General features: G+C 50.2%; 1 protein-coding gene across 1 annotated transcript; it reads right to left on the bottom strand.

The window, feature by feature from the left end:
• Nucleotides 1-3,774: 3,774 nt before the first annotated feature.
• Sh2d2a (SH2 domain containing 2A) lies at nucleotides 3,775-13,059 on the bottom strand. Its single transcript, XM_034500938.2, is given in 8 exon segments — nucleotides 3,775-7,672; nucleotides 7,674-7,937; nucleotides 8,127-8,285; nucleotides 10,561-10,729; nucleotides 10,888-10,977; nucleotides 11,459-11,640; nucleotides 12,226-12,380; nucleotides 12,901-13,059. Coding segments are annotated over 8 exon segments (1,137 nt in total). The 5' UTR covers nucleotides 12,935-13,059; the 3' UTR covers nucleotides 3,775-7,588.
• Nucleotides 13,060-16,334: the final 3,275 nt, after the last annotated feature.

Below are 16,334 nucleotides of genomic sequence, written 5' to 3'. Positions count from 1 at the left end.
TCCAGTAGACTGAGACATTTCAGTTTCTGGTTCTGTGTGTGGAGGTAAGTTGAGGCGTCTGTTTCTCATTAAGTACATCGTAGGGTTTCATCACTTACAGGAAAACTACCAGCTTATCTGAAATCTGACCTACTTCGGGTTGGAGCCAGACAGGGCTCTGAGTCCCACAGGGACTGTAGTTGTTTGGATGTGTGCATCCAGCCATTCTCAGCAGGAAGCGACAGCTCCAGCTGTACTCCGCTGTCCACTGAGCTTCAGGGCCGAGGTCCGCCTCCTGGTGGGGGTCTTAGATAATGGTGGGCTCAGTAGGGCCAGGAAGTCGAGATCCCTTTGTGCCAAGTGCTCTGTAGGCCTGGCATACTCGAGGTGCAGCTCTCCCATCTGTGTTGTTACCACCCTTCGTTCAGTAGCTTCTCTTCAAATCTGTACTGTGATGTAGTAGGAAGAGCTCTACGTTGCTGGGCTGCAGGAGATGGGCTTTTACTTTTAGTTCTCAAGAGGTCTACATCTCCCTTTCTTAGAGATGGTCACTACAGCAATCCGTCTGGAATTCACTATCTAGCTGAGGCTGACCAAACCTTAATCTTGTATCCTAAGAGCTAGGATGACAGGTATGTACCACTATGCCCCACTCTAGAAAAAACATTTTTTAAAATTTGTCAGACTGTAGAGATGACTCAGAGGTTAAAAGAGCACTGGCTGCGTGTATGTGCACCACATGCATGCCAGGTGCCCACGGAAGTCAGAATAGGGCATCAAGATCCCTGGAACTGGACCATGTGTGGGTCCTAGGAACCAAACCCCAGGTCCTCTGCAAGGGCAAGTGATCTTATCTGCTAAGCCATCTCACCAGCTCCCAGCCACAATTTTTAAAAGTCACTCTTAAGCCGGGCAGTGGTGGCGCACGCCTTTAATCCCAGCACTTGGGAGGCAGAGGCAGGCGGATTTCTGAGTTCGAGGCCAGCCTGGTCTACAGAGTGAGTTCCAGGACAGCCAAGGCTATACAGAGAAACCCTGTCTCGAAAAACCAAAAAAAAAAAAAAAAAAAAAAAAAGTCTTTAGTCCTACCAAAGATGACATTTTATTTGGTGGTTGGAATTTCTTAGTCACCAAGAGAAATGCTGCATATGTGTTAGTTCACATCTATTATTTCTGAACTTTAAAGGTAGAGGCAGAAGGATTACCATAAGTTTAAGGCCTACAGTGTGAGACTTAGTCTCAGAATTCGAGAGGTAGGCCAGGTATGGTTGCACACTCTAATTTCAACACTCTGGAAGGCAGGTGGATGGCTGATTTCTAGGCTGTGTAGGGCTACATAGTGAGACCCTTTCTTAAAGGTATGGGGGAGTCAAGAAAAGAGAAGAAAATAGGCCTCCTCTGGTTAACAGGAAGAGAAGACAGAAGATGGATCAGAGAGATAGAAGCAGTAGAAAGGATGTGTGCCTAAAATTGGCCTAACGGCAATGGTCAAGGGAGAAAAGGTAAGAAGCCTTGGCCACACAAGTACCCTGTCTTAGCCCTTGGAAGGCAGAGGGTGGAGGTTTATGGGTTTAAGGCCAGCTTGGGTTTCAGAGGGAGACCCTTCCTCAAAACAAACCATCAGTATCCTCGAAGATAAAGGTGTACTGTCATTGGCCCGGACGAGTGGAGGAGACGGAGGTGTTTGGAGATCTGACTCAAACTGTAGAAAGACCGAGAACTTGCTGGGAGGGCTTTCATCTACCCAGTGCAGCTTGCTGCTGTTGGCTGACATGGCACAGGGCCCTGGAAAGTGGTTGGATTTTGGTTTTAGCTTGCATTTGGGGAGGACTATCTAGAGGTAGCATAGGATGATCAGCCCTCTTGAGTACATCTGTGGAGGGCTCACTGCTTTCCAATCTCGTCCTTGAGACAGCCACAAGTGGCATTACTGAAACTTTCTACTATATTCGCTGAAGGAACAGGAATGGCAGTCATGAGGATCAGTTACTATGGCAAAAGGCTAGGTCCGGAGGACAGCTGGATCTGCAGTGGGAACTGCCTGACTGTTGGCAGACATGAAAGCAGGCTAGACCAGAGTGCCTGGACCAGGCAAAGGGGTGCTATCTTAATTTCTTTTCCTGTTTTTTCTTTTTTCTTTTCTTTTTTTTCTTGAGACGGTTTCTCTGTGTAGCCCTGGCTGTCCTGTAACTCACTCTGTAGACCAGGCTGGCCTCGAACTCAGAAATCTGCCTGCCTCTGCCTCCCAAGCGTTGTGATTAAAGGCGTGCGCCACCACTGCCCAGCCAATTTCTTTTCCTGGTGATGTGATAAAATATTCTGACAAAAGCATCAGATGGGAGAAGAGGTTTTTTTTTTTTTCTGGCTCACACTTTAAGCATGTCATGCACAGCAGGGAAGTCAAGGCAACAGGAGTGTCTTAGGGTTTTACTGCTATGAACAGACACCATGACCAAAGCAACTGTTAAAAGGACAACATTTAATTAGGGCTGGCTTACAGGTTCAGAGGGTCAGGCCATTGTCATCAAGGTGGGAACATGGCAGCATCTAGGCAGGCATGGTGCAGGAAGAGCTGAGAGTTCTACATCTTTGTGTGAAGGCTGCTAGCAGAATATTGGCTTCCAGGCAGCAGGATGAGGGTCTTAAAGCCCACACCCAGTGACACAACCACTCCAACCAGGCCACACCTCAACAATAGTGCCATTCCCTGGGCTTAGCATTTACAAACCATAACAAGGAGCTTGAGGCAGCTGATTGCTTCAACGTTTCCAGGAAGCAGCAATGAATGAATGCTGCTTAGCTTTCTCCACTGATACAGTCCAGGGTCTCCTAGCCCCGAAAGTGGTTCCATCCATAAGTAAGGTGCATCTTCCCACATTAATTAACAGAGTCCCTCAGAAGCATCCTCAGAAGCTAGCCTTAGTCTGGATACTGCTGCCACAGCACAGGTGTGCTAGGAGGCTTGCCTCTGGGTGCTTTCAGATCCCGTCCAGTTGACATCAGGCGTCACAAATGAAATGCCTGGAAAAGTCTGAGTTGATCCCCACCCCCCATGTAAGGGGATGGCTGGGAAGTTGAGGAGCTGGCTCCCTTTCTCTCTTCAAATGATTCAACTTATCACCTTGAGGCCTCACGGTAGCCTTGGCCTGAGGTCTGTAGTGAAGCCAGCAGGGCAGAGCAGGGTTGGGAGGATCACAACCTTGAGTTTTAGTTCTGTATGCTCTGGAAACTGAGCCCAGGGCCTTATGTAGGCAAGTAGCCTACTTCTGAGTTACTCCTACTCCAACTCCTTCAGCTTCAGGGCTGGGCTAACTTTTTCAAGCTTTGGCAGGTCAGGGACCTTATCCTTCTGGGGGTCTCTTAGTATCAAGACTGGGCTAGGATGACAGGGTCAGGGCTCTGTCTTGCTGTCTTACTGTCTTACTAGCTTTCTGGCACCTCCCTTTCTGACCCCGGACTCTCTTTAGGTGTCACAACAGATCTCCACAGCCCCTGCTGGCCCCAGTTGTCATACTAGTCTAAGCTGCTCATGTGTAACACATCTCTGCAGGTGAGGCTCCAGTCCCACTTTCTGTGGGGCCTACTTTGATCTAAGTTTAAAGTCGGCACTGTTCAACAGTAGGATCCCTAAGGAGGCTGGGGTGCCCACTGTTCTGCCTGGACTTCCTGCATTCATCTCCTGCTCCAACATTCACTCTTTTTGCCTGCCCAGAACCTACCCTGAAGTGACTACCCAAGTTTCCCATGACATCCATCTTGTGTTTTCAGCCTCTTTCCTCTGATTCAGGGGTGGGTGGGTGGGTGTCACATGCTCCTCACTCCCATCTCCCACATGCTTAGGAGGGCTCTTCAGCAGACATGGAACTGTTGATGCAGAACCCAATGGTTCTCCAGCTGATTAGCACTGGAGTGGAAAAGAAAGAACTGGCTAGTCACTGGAGTTGATGCTGGTGCCAGGCTGGGGGAGGGGCAGTCATGGCAGTACCCAGCTGTCTGCAACAAAACTGAAGGGAAGAGCCTGTCAGACTGCTGTGCCTCAGCTAGGGGCCGAAGCCCTTGGAAGAAGGCAGGACCCAAAGAGCACATGATACCTTAAATGAGCCTTAGCAGAATTGGGGTAACAGCTGGGTGGGGAGCTGCACAGAGAGAGGAACAGTGGCAAAGGCTACTTCCAGAGACTCAGGTGACTTTGTCTGGAGCCAGTAGGACCATGCATGGCCAGCCTCAGAGAGCCCCCAGTGTGAGATGAAAGTGGGACCTAGGGCAGATTGCTCAGCTTGCTCTCCAGCCAGGACTCCAGAGGAGTTTAGGGCAGGAAGCCAGTCTAGAAGTGAGTCTGGGCAGAGAAGGGAGAAAACTCTGTAGGATGGGGCAGGGAGGGGGAACGGGCTCCTGAGTGAGGTAAGGAAGTCCCACGAGAGACATGGAGCTGTTCCAGGAATGTGTGTCCTCCAATGCTCGCAGACCGCCAAGGCACCCTTCTCCGGAGTCCTGAATCGCCAGTCTCTATAGGTACCCACTCCTGTGCCCTGGGCTGCCCATCCAGCTACCCCAGCTGAAGGAGAAGCACTTGGCAGAGGGAACCCGTGTCCTTGTCCTCATGTTTTTCAACTTTCAGCCAAAAGATCAATAACTTTGCCTAAGTGTCTTTGAGCCTCTAGATCCCTATGAACCAGAGTGGGAGAGAAAAGGGTTGGGGAGGAGCTGGAAGGACTTAGACTCCCGAGGAGGGAGGTCGTTGCTAATGATTTATTAGCCAGACAAGAACCAACAAACAAATTCTAACATCTGTTCTCACCAAACCATTCTTCAGACAACAGCAGCAGTTGGACCAGGGCCCAGATGCAAAGGCTCAGAGGGCCAAGGCTTCCTAAAGTCCAGTTTCTTTAGGAGGAAAAACCAGGGCACAGGAGGCAGGATGGCTTCCCCAGTACATGCAGTTCCTTGCCTTGGTTCCTAACCACTCTCAGAAGGAAGCATTGTGTGTGTGTGTGTGTGTATGTGTGTATGCGTGTGTGTGTGTGTGTGTGTGTTTGTTTGTGTTTTGTTATGAGGAAGCAGATCCCACATTTGTTCCTCTGACCTCCAGGCTGCTTTGGAGCAAGGAAGGCAGATTTGTTAAGGGGACAGGGAAAGCTGGGGTGCAGGGAGGTCCCAGAGCAGAATTCTGGAAAGCAACCAGCATCTTAACTGAAGAAATCTCTCTGTCCCTTGTGGAGAAGAGAGGATTCAGAATATGGATAGGGAACACCGAACAGGGGTTTTAATCCTTGACCTTGGCCCAGACATTCTCCTTCTCTGGCTTGTTTCATTATTTGCATAATGAGAGAACTGGACTTAATTGATAGGGGAGGAAGAAATGCTGCTGGTCCTTCCCGCACCCACAGCGGCCGCCGCCACTCATCCGTCACCCTGCTCTTTTCTGCTGAGCTGAGATCTGACCTTAATATCCTTCCAATGCTGCACCCTAGGCAGCCGAGACCAATGGATTGGAGTTGGCATTCGGGATGACACCTCCTTGCCATCCGTGTAGCAAATGAAGGAGCTTTGCTCACCTATCCCACCTGCCTTCCCTAAGAAAGGACCCACGGGTGTGTGAAGGTCTCGGCACACAAAATGCCCCAAGCTACCCTCCCAGATCAGACTTACCACCTAAGGAGACCCGAGGGGGAGCCATGCATATTCTCTGTCCTGAAGCACCTGTCTAGGAAGGGCATGCCTCTAGGGGCAGGGGGCTGATGAGGAAGGAGAGGGCCTTACTCTGCCACACACTCCTCAGAATGCAGCTCTGGATCATCTGTCCTCTGCAGACAGAAGGACAGCCCTGGGTTATACCCTCTGCCTCTTTGGAAGATCGACGGTCTCTAGGAGAAGGTATATGGTCTTAACCCTTTGGCTCCCATCCATCCCTCTGCCTCTCATCTTCTCCCTTCCCCCTCCCTTCCTGAGGCAGTTGCTTCATGCCAAGCATTGGCCAGTACTTCGGAGATAGCTGAGTATCCCCCAGGGCTGCCTCCAGTGAGTCATACTCAGTAGGAAGGGGAGACAGAAGGAAAAAGGAGTAATGGAGTCTCTGCTGACCAGTGGCCTGGCAAGGGTGTGTCAGGAGGTCAGGCCAGGGAAGGAAGGCTTTGCAAGGAAAGGACAAGTGGTCTTGAGCGGGTTAAGGGTTGCCAGGCAGCAGGGGATGAGCTTGTAGCGATTGCTGTAGGCAGGACTGAGGTGAGTAAAGTAAAAGCTGGGTAGCCCTTGAGGAGTTTGGAGAAATGTGATGGGGGTGCTTGAAGTGGGGATAACGAAGTGGGACCTCACCTCAGTATGGAAGGGCAGGAGGGCCAGGCAGCTGCCTCAGAAAGCCCATTCTGGCTTCCTCGGAGAAGAATGGGTCAGAACTGACAAGCCCGGTACTAGGAGAGCAGTTAAGCCACTCCTGGTGAAATCGGGGTGTGGCTCAGACAATAGACTGCCTGCCTAGCAAGTCCCAAGTCCCAAGTTTGATCCCAGACACTATATGAGCTGCCTGGGGGTACCTACTTGTAATCCCAGAACTCAGGAGGTAGAGGCAATAGGGCCAGAGGTTCATCGGCTTCATAGTAAGGTGGGAGCCAGCCTGGGCTACAAGAGACCATGCCTTGAAGGGAAACGTAGAGCTGGGTGTGTTGATGCATACCCAGCTCTCCATCATTCTTTGGAAGGCCGACACAAGCAGATAAAGTGCTAAACCAGCCTTGTCTACATCATAGTGACTTGTAGGACAACGGGGCCACACAGTGAAACCCTGTCTCAAAAACAACAAAAAACATAGTTCTTAGAAAAGTCTTGATGAGAAGATGGCAGGGAGAATGTGGTTGGGGGAGAGGGTAGACGTTATTGACTTACAGAGAATGAAGCAAAGAGGGTGAAGATGTTTAGGGACCCCACATTTCAGGCTGGATAGCTGGGTGCTGGGAGTTAGTCAGCGGGTGGAACACAGACAGACATTGTGCATGTGTGCGTGCGTGTGTGTGTGTGTGTGTGTGTGTGTGTGTGTGTGTGTGTAGGGTGGGAGTGAGATTGGTTCAATTGATGTTGGAGTGGCTTTGGAACCCTGGCAGAGCCTGGATGGACCCAGGGCTAAGAAGGCAGTAGCTGGCAGGGTACAGGTGAGCTGAGCTGGTGAAGGCTGAGCAGGGACCTTTGGTGGCAGCAGAGAAGAAGCCTGAGGAAGGATCTGAGGCAGGTACAGGGGAAAGAGTCTGACTCATTTTATAGTAATACCACATTCAGATATGACTGAAACTTTCTGAGGGGAAATTGTGAGGGCGAGCACAGAGCGGTGGCCTCCTCCTCTGAGCCCACAGGCGGTGACACATAGGCTCCCAGGTGCTCTTCTCCAGGGATCAGTGCCACATGTGTCTGAGGAAGGCCTGTCCGACAAGAGGCAGCCTGGGATGGAGAAAGGTTGAAAGAAATTTGTCCTCTTTAATTTTTCTCTGAAGTGGAGGCAGGTAGGGCTTGACAAAGTCCATGTGGGTGTCTAGAAACGGCCTCAGGCCTGGAGCTGGGCAAAGGTTTTCAGCAGCATGGAACTTTGCATCTTGCTTCAGCTCACTGACCTTCACCTTGCCCACTATTCAGGAGGGCTCCCTCTTCCTGCTGGCCTTCTTGAGCTTTTCTTTCCCTGTATCCCCTTTACCTGGCTTCCTGAGATAGATAGGTCTGGACCAACACTGCTGGAGGATGGGGTGCCCAGTAGGTGCCATTCCCAATGGCCCATCCACCTCAGCATAGATATTACTAGGAGCGTCTCCAGGGCTGCCCCGCCCCATGGCATAGAAGGCTATGGGTTCATCAGGCTCCTGGTAGACGGGGTTAATGGGTAGGGCCTCATGAGGACGTGAAGTAGGACTTGTATAGACTTCAAGAGGAAGCTGAGGCTTGGCAGGGATGGGGGGCCTGGGTCTGGATGCCTGGGAAGTCTATGGAAAAAAAGGCAAGGCCAGGGAAGAGAATTAATGAGAACCATGGAGACAGGGTCTAAGCCCAGGCCTATCTCAGCCTGAGCCTCTACTCAAGAAAGCCCTTCTTTCCTGGCCTTTCCCTCTGTCCTGTGTCCCCTCCAGGCCCTGACACCCCCATCCCCCAGGCTGACTTGACCAATACAGTACCTCCTTCTGTTGGGAGGCCCACACTTTCTCTTTGTGTACTGGGGCCTGGGCCTGGGCCTGCCCCTGTTGGATGAGCAGGCTGTGCTGGGTGTCTGGGTCCTGTCTTTTGGTTCCAGAGTCTGATTCAGCCCTTAGGGAAAGTCCAGCAGGCTCAGCTGTCTACAGGAAAAAGAGGAGGTCTGAAGAGATGGGGCTGGGTGGGGGCATCAGGTGATCCAGGAGAAGCAATTAGGTCTGAGAGCATGGGAGAGACCGGGAGAGAAGTGTGCTATGGGCCACGCTCTCTGTGTGAGAGGGGGAGGGGGTGGAGGTGTTGAGGAGGCCTGTGGACTGTGGGCAGAAATGAACACTGTTCACAGGTGTGTCTAACAATGAACTATCTGGAATTCAGGGCCAACTCAGTCTCATTTGTATTTACAGTTGCAAACCTAGGAGGCTTTAGGCTTTACGAGTCTTTGCCCTTAAAGCAATCAGTCTGGGGACCAACCTCCATGACTGCTGGGCCTTATTTCTTCAGGCTCAAGAAGCTTAATATATGAAGATAGAAGCTACATGTTTAGGGCCAGAGACCACCTTAGGAGTGATGAATCTTCCCTTCTAACTACCCCGTGGTAGTTATGTTTTTAGCTCAGCATTAAGACTAGCCTCGAGCAGGGCTCCATGTGCCCTCTGTAGGAGGCCTACAGTCCACTCAAGGTTTCCCAGATCCAAGTGAGAGTTCTTCCTCCTGTGTCCGCCCTGTACTTCTCCACCTTTCCTTGAGAAAGCAGTAGGCTCACCCTGCTGCCCAAACAGCAGGAAGGTCAGCTTCACTACCTCACCCTCCTCCGTCAAACCCGACACAAGCCCTGTCCAGTGTCTCACATCTTCTCTAAGCCCACACACAGCCCACACCACCATTCAGGTGCACGTAACCCCCCACAGGTTCCCACTCTCACTATTCTGAAGCCTCTTTGCCCAGTCTCTCTAGCTCATGCCAGGGCTTCCTGATCTAGAAGGATCCAGACCTTCAAGCTTGATTGTGTTGGTCCTAGTTCCCGTTCTGACCTTTGTTCTAGACTAGATCCAGTCCTGTCAATTCCAGTTGCCTTTTCCCATTTTCTCCTATGAATCTGGGGGCCGAAACTAGACACGCCCCTAGAGCTAGACACGCCCCTCCAGCTACACTTCCGAGCCCCCAGCTTCCTACTTGACAGACTACAAATGTCTCCACACCTGGCTCAGACAGGCTCCTTCCCTGGTCTTCACCCAAACATCTTCCCAGTCTTCATTTGTTCTGCAAAGACTGTCAGCTCCACATTCTAAACAGCCAGCAGGCCCTCTCTTACTCCTTCAACCTCCCCTGTGCTAGGCAGCCTCATCAACTTGCCCAACACTGAAGCAGCCGCAGTCTCCATCTCCAGTGGCCTTGTTTGATCCTAGCCGGCCCCATCACCCTCTGAAACATTGTAGCCGTCTTCACCTCCTGTGGTCTTGTCTGACCCTTTCTAGCTCCCAATGTAATCAAATCTTACTCAGAATAAAACTTTAGAGCCTTGTGACAGCCACAGGGCCCCCTTACGTTACCCTTTTGACCTCACTTCCGACCTCTCCATCCATCACTCATCCTGATCCTCACTTCTGCTCACAGTGAGGCTGCTTCTTCACTGCTCAGTCTTCAGACACATCAAACATCCTCTGCTTCAGGGCCTTTGCTCCGTTGTTACTTCCATCCCGAATGCTTTCCCTCCAGCTGCCTGCACGGCTCCCTCTTACACCATTCAGGCTTCTGTTCAGATGTCCTCCACCTTCTCTGCTGTGCCAGTGTGATATATTGCCTACCCTGTTGCTCTCCATCTCTGCTTGGCTTTCTTCCTAGCACTCATCCCTTTTGTTATCAGTGGGTTCTCTGTATCACTTATGGTATCTGCCTTGTCCTAGGATAGATGCCTCATGAAGGCCAGGAGATAGAAATAATTTGTCACTGTTTATTTCCTTGGTGTTTAACCTCTCTCTCAACACACAGTGGTCTGAAGCATCTGCACTTTTCGAAGGTGGGGGCTCCCTGACAACTTCTGACAAGCTAAGTGGCATCTATCACAGCCACCACACATGATGCCACCACTGGATTGTCTGTCATTGCTACTGTAGTAAAGTTTGTGAGCGATATACCCGTCTGTCTTGGCCACAGGTCTATTTGCAGGACCTCTCACCCCTGCTCTGGAGACTCAGTTAAACTTTGCTTAATTTAACTTGATTGCCTCTCTGCCTCTCCTTAGCCTGCTGTTTGTGGCTGGTCTGGTCGTGAAAGGACACCTTTTTGGAAGAGGTGTGGGTAAGCCAGTGTGGCTGGTCATGGATTGGGATAAGAAAGGCAGAGGCCAGTAACCTGGTGTGGATGCTGGGGGTGGCGGTGGCGACAACATTCACTTATGGGATTTGGGTAAGGGCTCACCTGGCGAGCAAGGGGTTGGGTGAGCATCTCCCCGTAGGGGCTGAGGGGGCACTCCGTGTAGTGTTGAAGCAGGTCCTGAAGCTGAGCATGGGCACTGTCTTCACCCAGCACTACATGGCGCCCGTCTCCTAGCTGAGCAAGGAGGAAGTGACGGCAGCAGGTTCGGCTCCTGGAGGGGCCACTTTGAGTCAGACTTGCCATTTCTTCCCCCGCCAGGCTGAGGGAAGAACCCTGAGCTCTCCTTCTAGAGAGCGGTCAGCACAGGGGCTTGCCCCTTAGTTAGCAGGAAGCCCTGCCCCCAGCTGGTCAAGGACGACCGCCCCTCACCTGTAAGACAGCACGAAGGTCACAGTGCTCTCGCTGAAGCGCACCAGATAGCATCCTAGAGGCTGGGGGTGCAGCAGCCTCTCAGCTTCCCTGGAGAGAAGTGTGGAGCCGGTTCTGACTCTTGTAACCTCATTTCTGTCTCCTTTCCTCACCTCCACCCCAAGCAAGCATACCAAGACTAAGAGGAGATGAGGGGACAGGGATCCTGCTCAAAAGACCCTGGGCTTCATCTACTGGGTAGCATGGAGGGGGAGTCACAGCAGCAACAGACATAGTAGTTATAGTAACAGAGTTTAGAAGTCGAAAGCTGGAGATAATGAAAGAGAAGAGGATTGAGAAATGGAAAATCCGGATGGAGAGATGGCTCAGCGGTTAAGGGCACTGATTGCTCTTCCAGAGGTCCTGAGTTCAATTCCCAGCATCACAACCATCTGCAATGGGATCTGATGCCCTCTTCTGGTGTGTTTAAATAAATAAACCTAATGAGGCCTGGGAAGCTGTCAAGGTTTCCCTGACTGACTCAGGACCCCCTACTCAGGACCCCCTGGGGGCTTCTTCCTCTGCAACTCACCTTCTGGTGATGAAGCCATGAAACCAAAGAGGGGCAGTCTTGAGCAAGAGCCAGTGGGCCTGGGTCTTCTGGACCCATGCTCTGGTCTCAGCTTGCAATGACAGGTCACCTTTCCCAGGCACTTCTTCTGCCCTGTCCGCATTCCCTAGGACCCAGGCAGCTCCTGGGGCTGAGGCAGAGGCCTGGGCATGAGAGAAGTCAGGGACAGAAGCAGCCATAATTAGAGGACTTCTCCTGACCCCAGGCTGCCTCCTTTTTATCTTCACCTGAGCCCATCCCTTCTGGGTGAGAGTCCAGAAAAATCCTTTCCAAGGCCACTGTCTTAAATTCCTTCTGTATCTTCTATACTGGCCCAAGAGGGCAGGAGATGGTACAGGAAGTCACTCCAAGCCAAGGTAGGGTGGCTTCCTCTCTAGTAAAGGAGACTAAGCTAGCTAGTGGGTAGGAGGAAAAGGGACTGAAATAAGATCTGGAATGCTCTGGGAAAATGGAGGTGCTGACACTGCATGCAGACAGCTGCATTTGGTGTCAGTGTATGGTATCCCAGTCCCCTAATGTCTGGGCCTGAGATTTTCAGGGCCAGAGAAACTGAGGGCAAGTGGGTAGCTGTGCATGGGAGGAAGGCACTCCCTACTTCCTGCTTCCTGTCCCTAGCTAGCCATTTATTCCTGCGGGCTTTCGTTTTGACATGGGTTCATGTGCATACCCTCATCCTCAAGAGGACGGCTGTGGATGAGGCAGCTGTTCCCACCCAGGTTTCTACTCACCACTGTGTGGGTGGCCCTGGGGCTGAGCTGAACCTCCTGTTCCTTCAGAGCCTGCATGCTGGGCTTGCCCCCACAACCCAAGTCCTGGCATCTCCTTTGGGTCAGGTTCATGGGTTGGAAGGTGCTGAAGGTTGAGGAGGTGGCTTCATGATTCCCTGTTGGCACAAGGGAGGTTGCTGGGGTTTTCCAGAGACAGATCACCTCTTCTTCTCCCTTTCCTTCTCCCTCCCTTCTAGACCTCAGGCTCTTAAACATCTCTGAAGGAGCTGTCTCAACAGGGACAGTCATGAGGATGGGAGACAGCAAGTGTGACCAGGGGATAGCGGGTGGGGATCCCAGGGATAGGAATAGGAGTCAAGGCATTTCAAAGAGACTGGTGGCAACAGAAGGGTTGTCAATAAAACAAGAACCCTGGGGACTAGGCTGAACCTCTGAGGCCTGGAAGCCCTATAGAGAGGTATGTCCCTCAGGCCAGGCCTCCCCTTAATCGGGACTCTTTCACCTGCCATCTTTCAACCCTCTCGCTCTCGGGATCCTGCCCTCAGGGATGCAGAGACGCAGAGCGCCAGAGATGGAGAAGTGGACAGTATGGCAGCTCTGGCTTGAGTCAACTGCTTAACTTCAAAGTGGGAACTCAGGCTCAGGAGGGGAGTAGGGAGAGAACTTTGCACGTACCTTGAGGGCATGTCTGGGCCAAGCAGAACTCCATAGAAGCAGGTGTGTGTGCTCTCGAGAGATGTGTGCACTTGGCAGCGGCTCATCTCTCCTCTCCCTCCTTCCCCCAGCGACAGGAAATGTCGCTTTACCCACCGCCTTTGTCTCGATCAGGACCCACGTCATGGAAAGTACAGTAAGACAACAGTCTCACCTCTAGAAGCCAGGCACCTGGGGTAGTGGTGGTGGGTTACTCTGTTAGGTGTGAGGTGTTCTTGTTATCTGACCTTTGTCCCCTCTCCAAAAGCGTTTTAAGGATTCTCAGAGACTCATACTCAGAAGTTTGCTTTGAGGAGATACATGAGGAAGAGTGGAGCGGAGCTGCAACAGGAAGGATGTGGGTTAGACCTCTGGAAGGGCTTTTGTGTATATATGTATATGTGTCTGTGCTTGTTCAACATATGTGTCATACCGCAGGCGCACTTGCCTATGTGTCTAACAAGGAAACTAAAGGTTGAGACGAGTGGCTTCCCCCACCATTCTCCTCCTTATTGAGACAGGGTCTTTCACTGAGCCTTGGGCTTATAATTTCAGCTAGACCGGCAGGTCAGCTGACCCCGGGATTCACCTATCTCCTCTTAAGCCAGCGCTGGGGCCACAGACATGTGCCTGGTTTTTAGGTGCATTCGAAGGCTCCCAGCTTGTACAGCATGAACTTTGCCCATGGAGCCATTGCTCCAGCTGCTGGCGGACTGTTTTAGCTATGTGGGACCTATGGGACCCCGAGTTAGAGAGGAAGGGCCTGATGTCTGTTTTTCAGCAGATGATGGAGTCAGATTAGGACAACACTAAGCAACCTTAGGGGATTCTCTAACTAACCAAGTCACTGCTAGAAATGGCAGGATTGCCTGTTGTGATCCATTCTGAGCCATCTTACATCTTTGTCTGTTGTGTGCTTCCAAGCAAATAGTTGCTGTCTTGGGAGGCTGTGGGGCTTGTAAGAGGTAGAGCTTGTGTGCCAGAGGCAGGGTACACTGGGCAGGCGGCATCTGCTGCATCTTTTGTCATCTACCCAGGAAACCAGATTCTATGACCCACGTCATTGTATTTAACATTGCTTAGAAATGTAAAATACAGCATATCTTTTTATCCCAGGCCCAGCACTCAGAAGGCAGAGGCAGAGGGATCTCTGTGTTTGAGGGCAGCCTGGTATACAGATCGAGTTCTAGCACAGGTAGGGCTACATAAGAAAAAAAACATTTCTTGGGAAAACAAACAAAGGAACAAACAACAAACAAGACCACAGCTGGAATATCACAATAGCTAACGTTGAGCATAGCCATGGTGATAAAGACATCCCGGTGCTAGCATGAAAGGAGAGGTTAGGCCAGTGCAAGAGAGCATACAAGCCCACAGAGCTGTGTGCCCTTAATTTTTGACAAAGGTGACAAAAGCATGTAGGCATAAATTTTTCTCAACCCACTTTAATAAGCGTTCAACTTCCCCTGTAGCCTACCACCCGCCAGAGGTAACAGAAAAGAAAAGTTATTAGGACGCGGGGGAAAGTGGACCTGTTTAGAAATAGGTCTTTGTGGGTGATTCCAGTCTTCATTGTGAGGATATCAGCAATCCAGTCCAGTAGCAAACACCAAAGACGAATCAGCAGCTGCAGTCCAGTCCACTCAGCCATCACCACTCCTGAATCAGCAACTGAAGTTCAATCCCGAAGGATTTGTAAGGATCGCCAAACTTCCTGAGGCTGAAGAAACGGCAAGAAGCTGTGGGAACCTCACAGCAAGCTCTTTGGCGAGCTTTTCTCTATGAAGTCACCATCGCAGAGCTCCCTGCATGTTGTCAGCAAAGAATAGCGAGGCAGAGCAAAGCGAGCCAATGCTCGAGCCACTACCGAGTGTGGGGTCATATTTATATCCCTTCATCACTCATCCTTTCACGTGTCTGCTATAGCAAAAAAAATCCTTTCACTTGTGTCTGCCTCAGCAAAACATTCTTTCACGTGTTTGTTTAGCAAAAAATCCTTTCACCTCTGTGCCCGAGCAAAGCATTGTTTGACGTCACTGACTTTCCAAAGAAACCAGAAGTTTCCACTTTAAAAGCATGCAGTGAAAAGAATCCTGTGCAACAAATGTGCTGGCAAAATTAGATATCCACGTGCAAAATAATAAAATTAGATGTACGTCTCTCCTTTTGAACAAAAATCAATTCAAATTGGATCCAAGACCTTAATTTAAAGATGGAAACTTCTAGAAGAAAACAGAAGGAATACTCTGCAAGACATTGGGGTAGGCAAGAACTTTCTGAACAGAATACCAAGGTTACAGGAACTAGTTCTGAGTATTAAAGATGGCACAACACAAAAATACAAGTTTCTATACGGTAAAAGGAATTACCAGAAGCTGGGCATGGCCGAACCCAGCCCTCGAGGAGCACACAGATCTCGATGAGTTCAAGGCCATCCTGGTTTACATTTAGAGACCTTGTCTCAAAAACTCAAAACAAAAATCAAAACAAAACAAAACAAAAAACCCAAAGGGACTTGTATATCTAGATTCACAATCAAGTGCAGAAATTAAATATCAAGGAAAGAAAATTACCAGTCAACAAATGGGCAGTAAGTTGACTAGAGAGTTTTCAGAAGAAATACAATGGACAATAACTGTTTTTAAAGGTATTCAACATCCCTAGTCATCAGGGAATTGCAATTTAAAACTACTCTGAGATATCTCCTGGCCCTAGTCAGAATGGTCATCATCAAGAACTCAGGCAACAAATGTTGGCGAGGGCGTGAAGAGAAAGGAACGCTTACTCACTGTTGGTAGGACTACAAATTAATACAGTCATTGTGGGAATCAGTTTGGAGAGTCCTCACAAAATTGAAAACAGAACTCCCATATGACTTGGTTATTTTACTCCTGGGCACACACCCAGAGGGTGCCATACCCTGCTATTAAGAGATTAGCGTCCTCGTGATTATTGCTGCTTTCTTCACTGTAGCAAGGAAACGGGATGACCAAGCTGTCTACCAGCAGATGAATGGGTAATGAAAATCTTCTATGCATATAAAATGTAATATTATTCAGTGACAAAGAAAGATGAAATTTTTAGGAATTTTTAGGAAGTTAGATGGACTTAGAATATACAATGTTAAGTGAGGAAAGAAAATCAGTATGTTCTCATATGACTATGATGCATACATATGTAAGTAACAGCTGCAACTGTGGGTACGCTGTAGCATTTATAAAGGTGACAAATGTTGCCCAATGGAGCCCCATGGAAACCCCCTATGATGGCCTGTATATGCTTGGCCCAGGGAGTGGCACTATTTGGAGGTGTGGTCTTGGAGTAGGTGTGTCACTGAGGGCATGGGTTTTGATACCCTCATCCTAGCTGCCTGGAAGTCAGTCAGTCTTCTCCTGTTTGCCTTCAAAACAAGATAT

Source organism: Arvicanthis niloticus, chromosome 4 (assembly GCF_011762505.2).
Source record: "Arvicanthis niloticus isolate mArvNil1 chromosome 4, mArvNil1.pat.X, whole genome shotgun sequence".
Taxonomy (NCBI): Eukaryota; Metazoa; Chordata; class Mammalia; order Rodentia; family Muridae; genus Arvicanthis; species Arvicanthis niloticus.
Note: the sequence above shows the minus strand (reverse complement) of the source record. Positions and strands in the feature narration are given on the sequence as shown.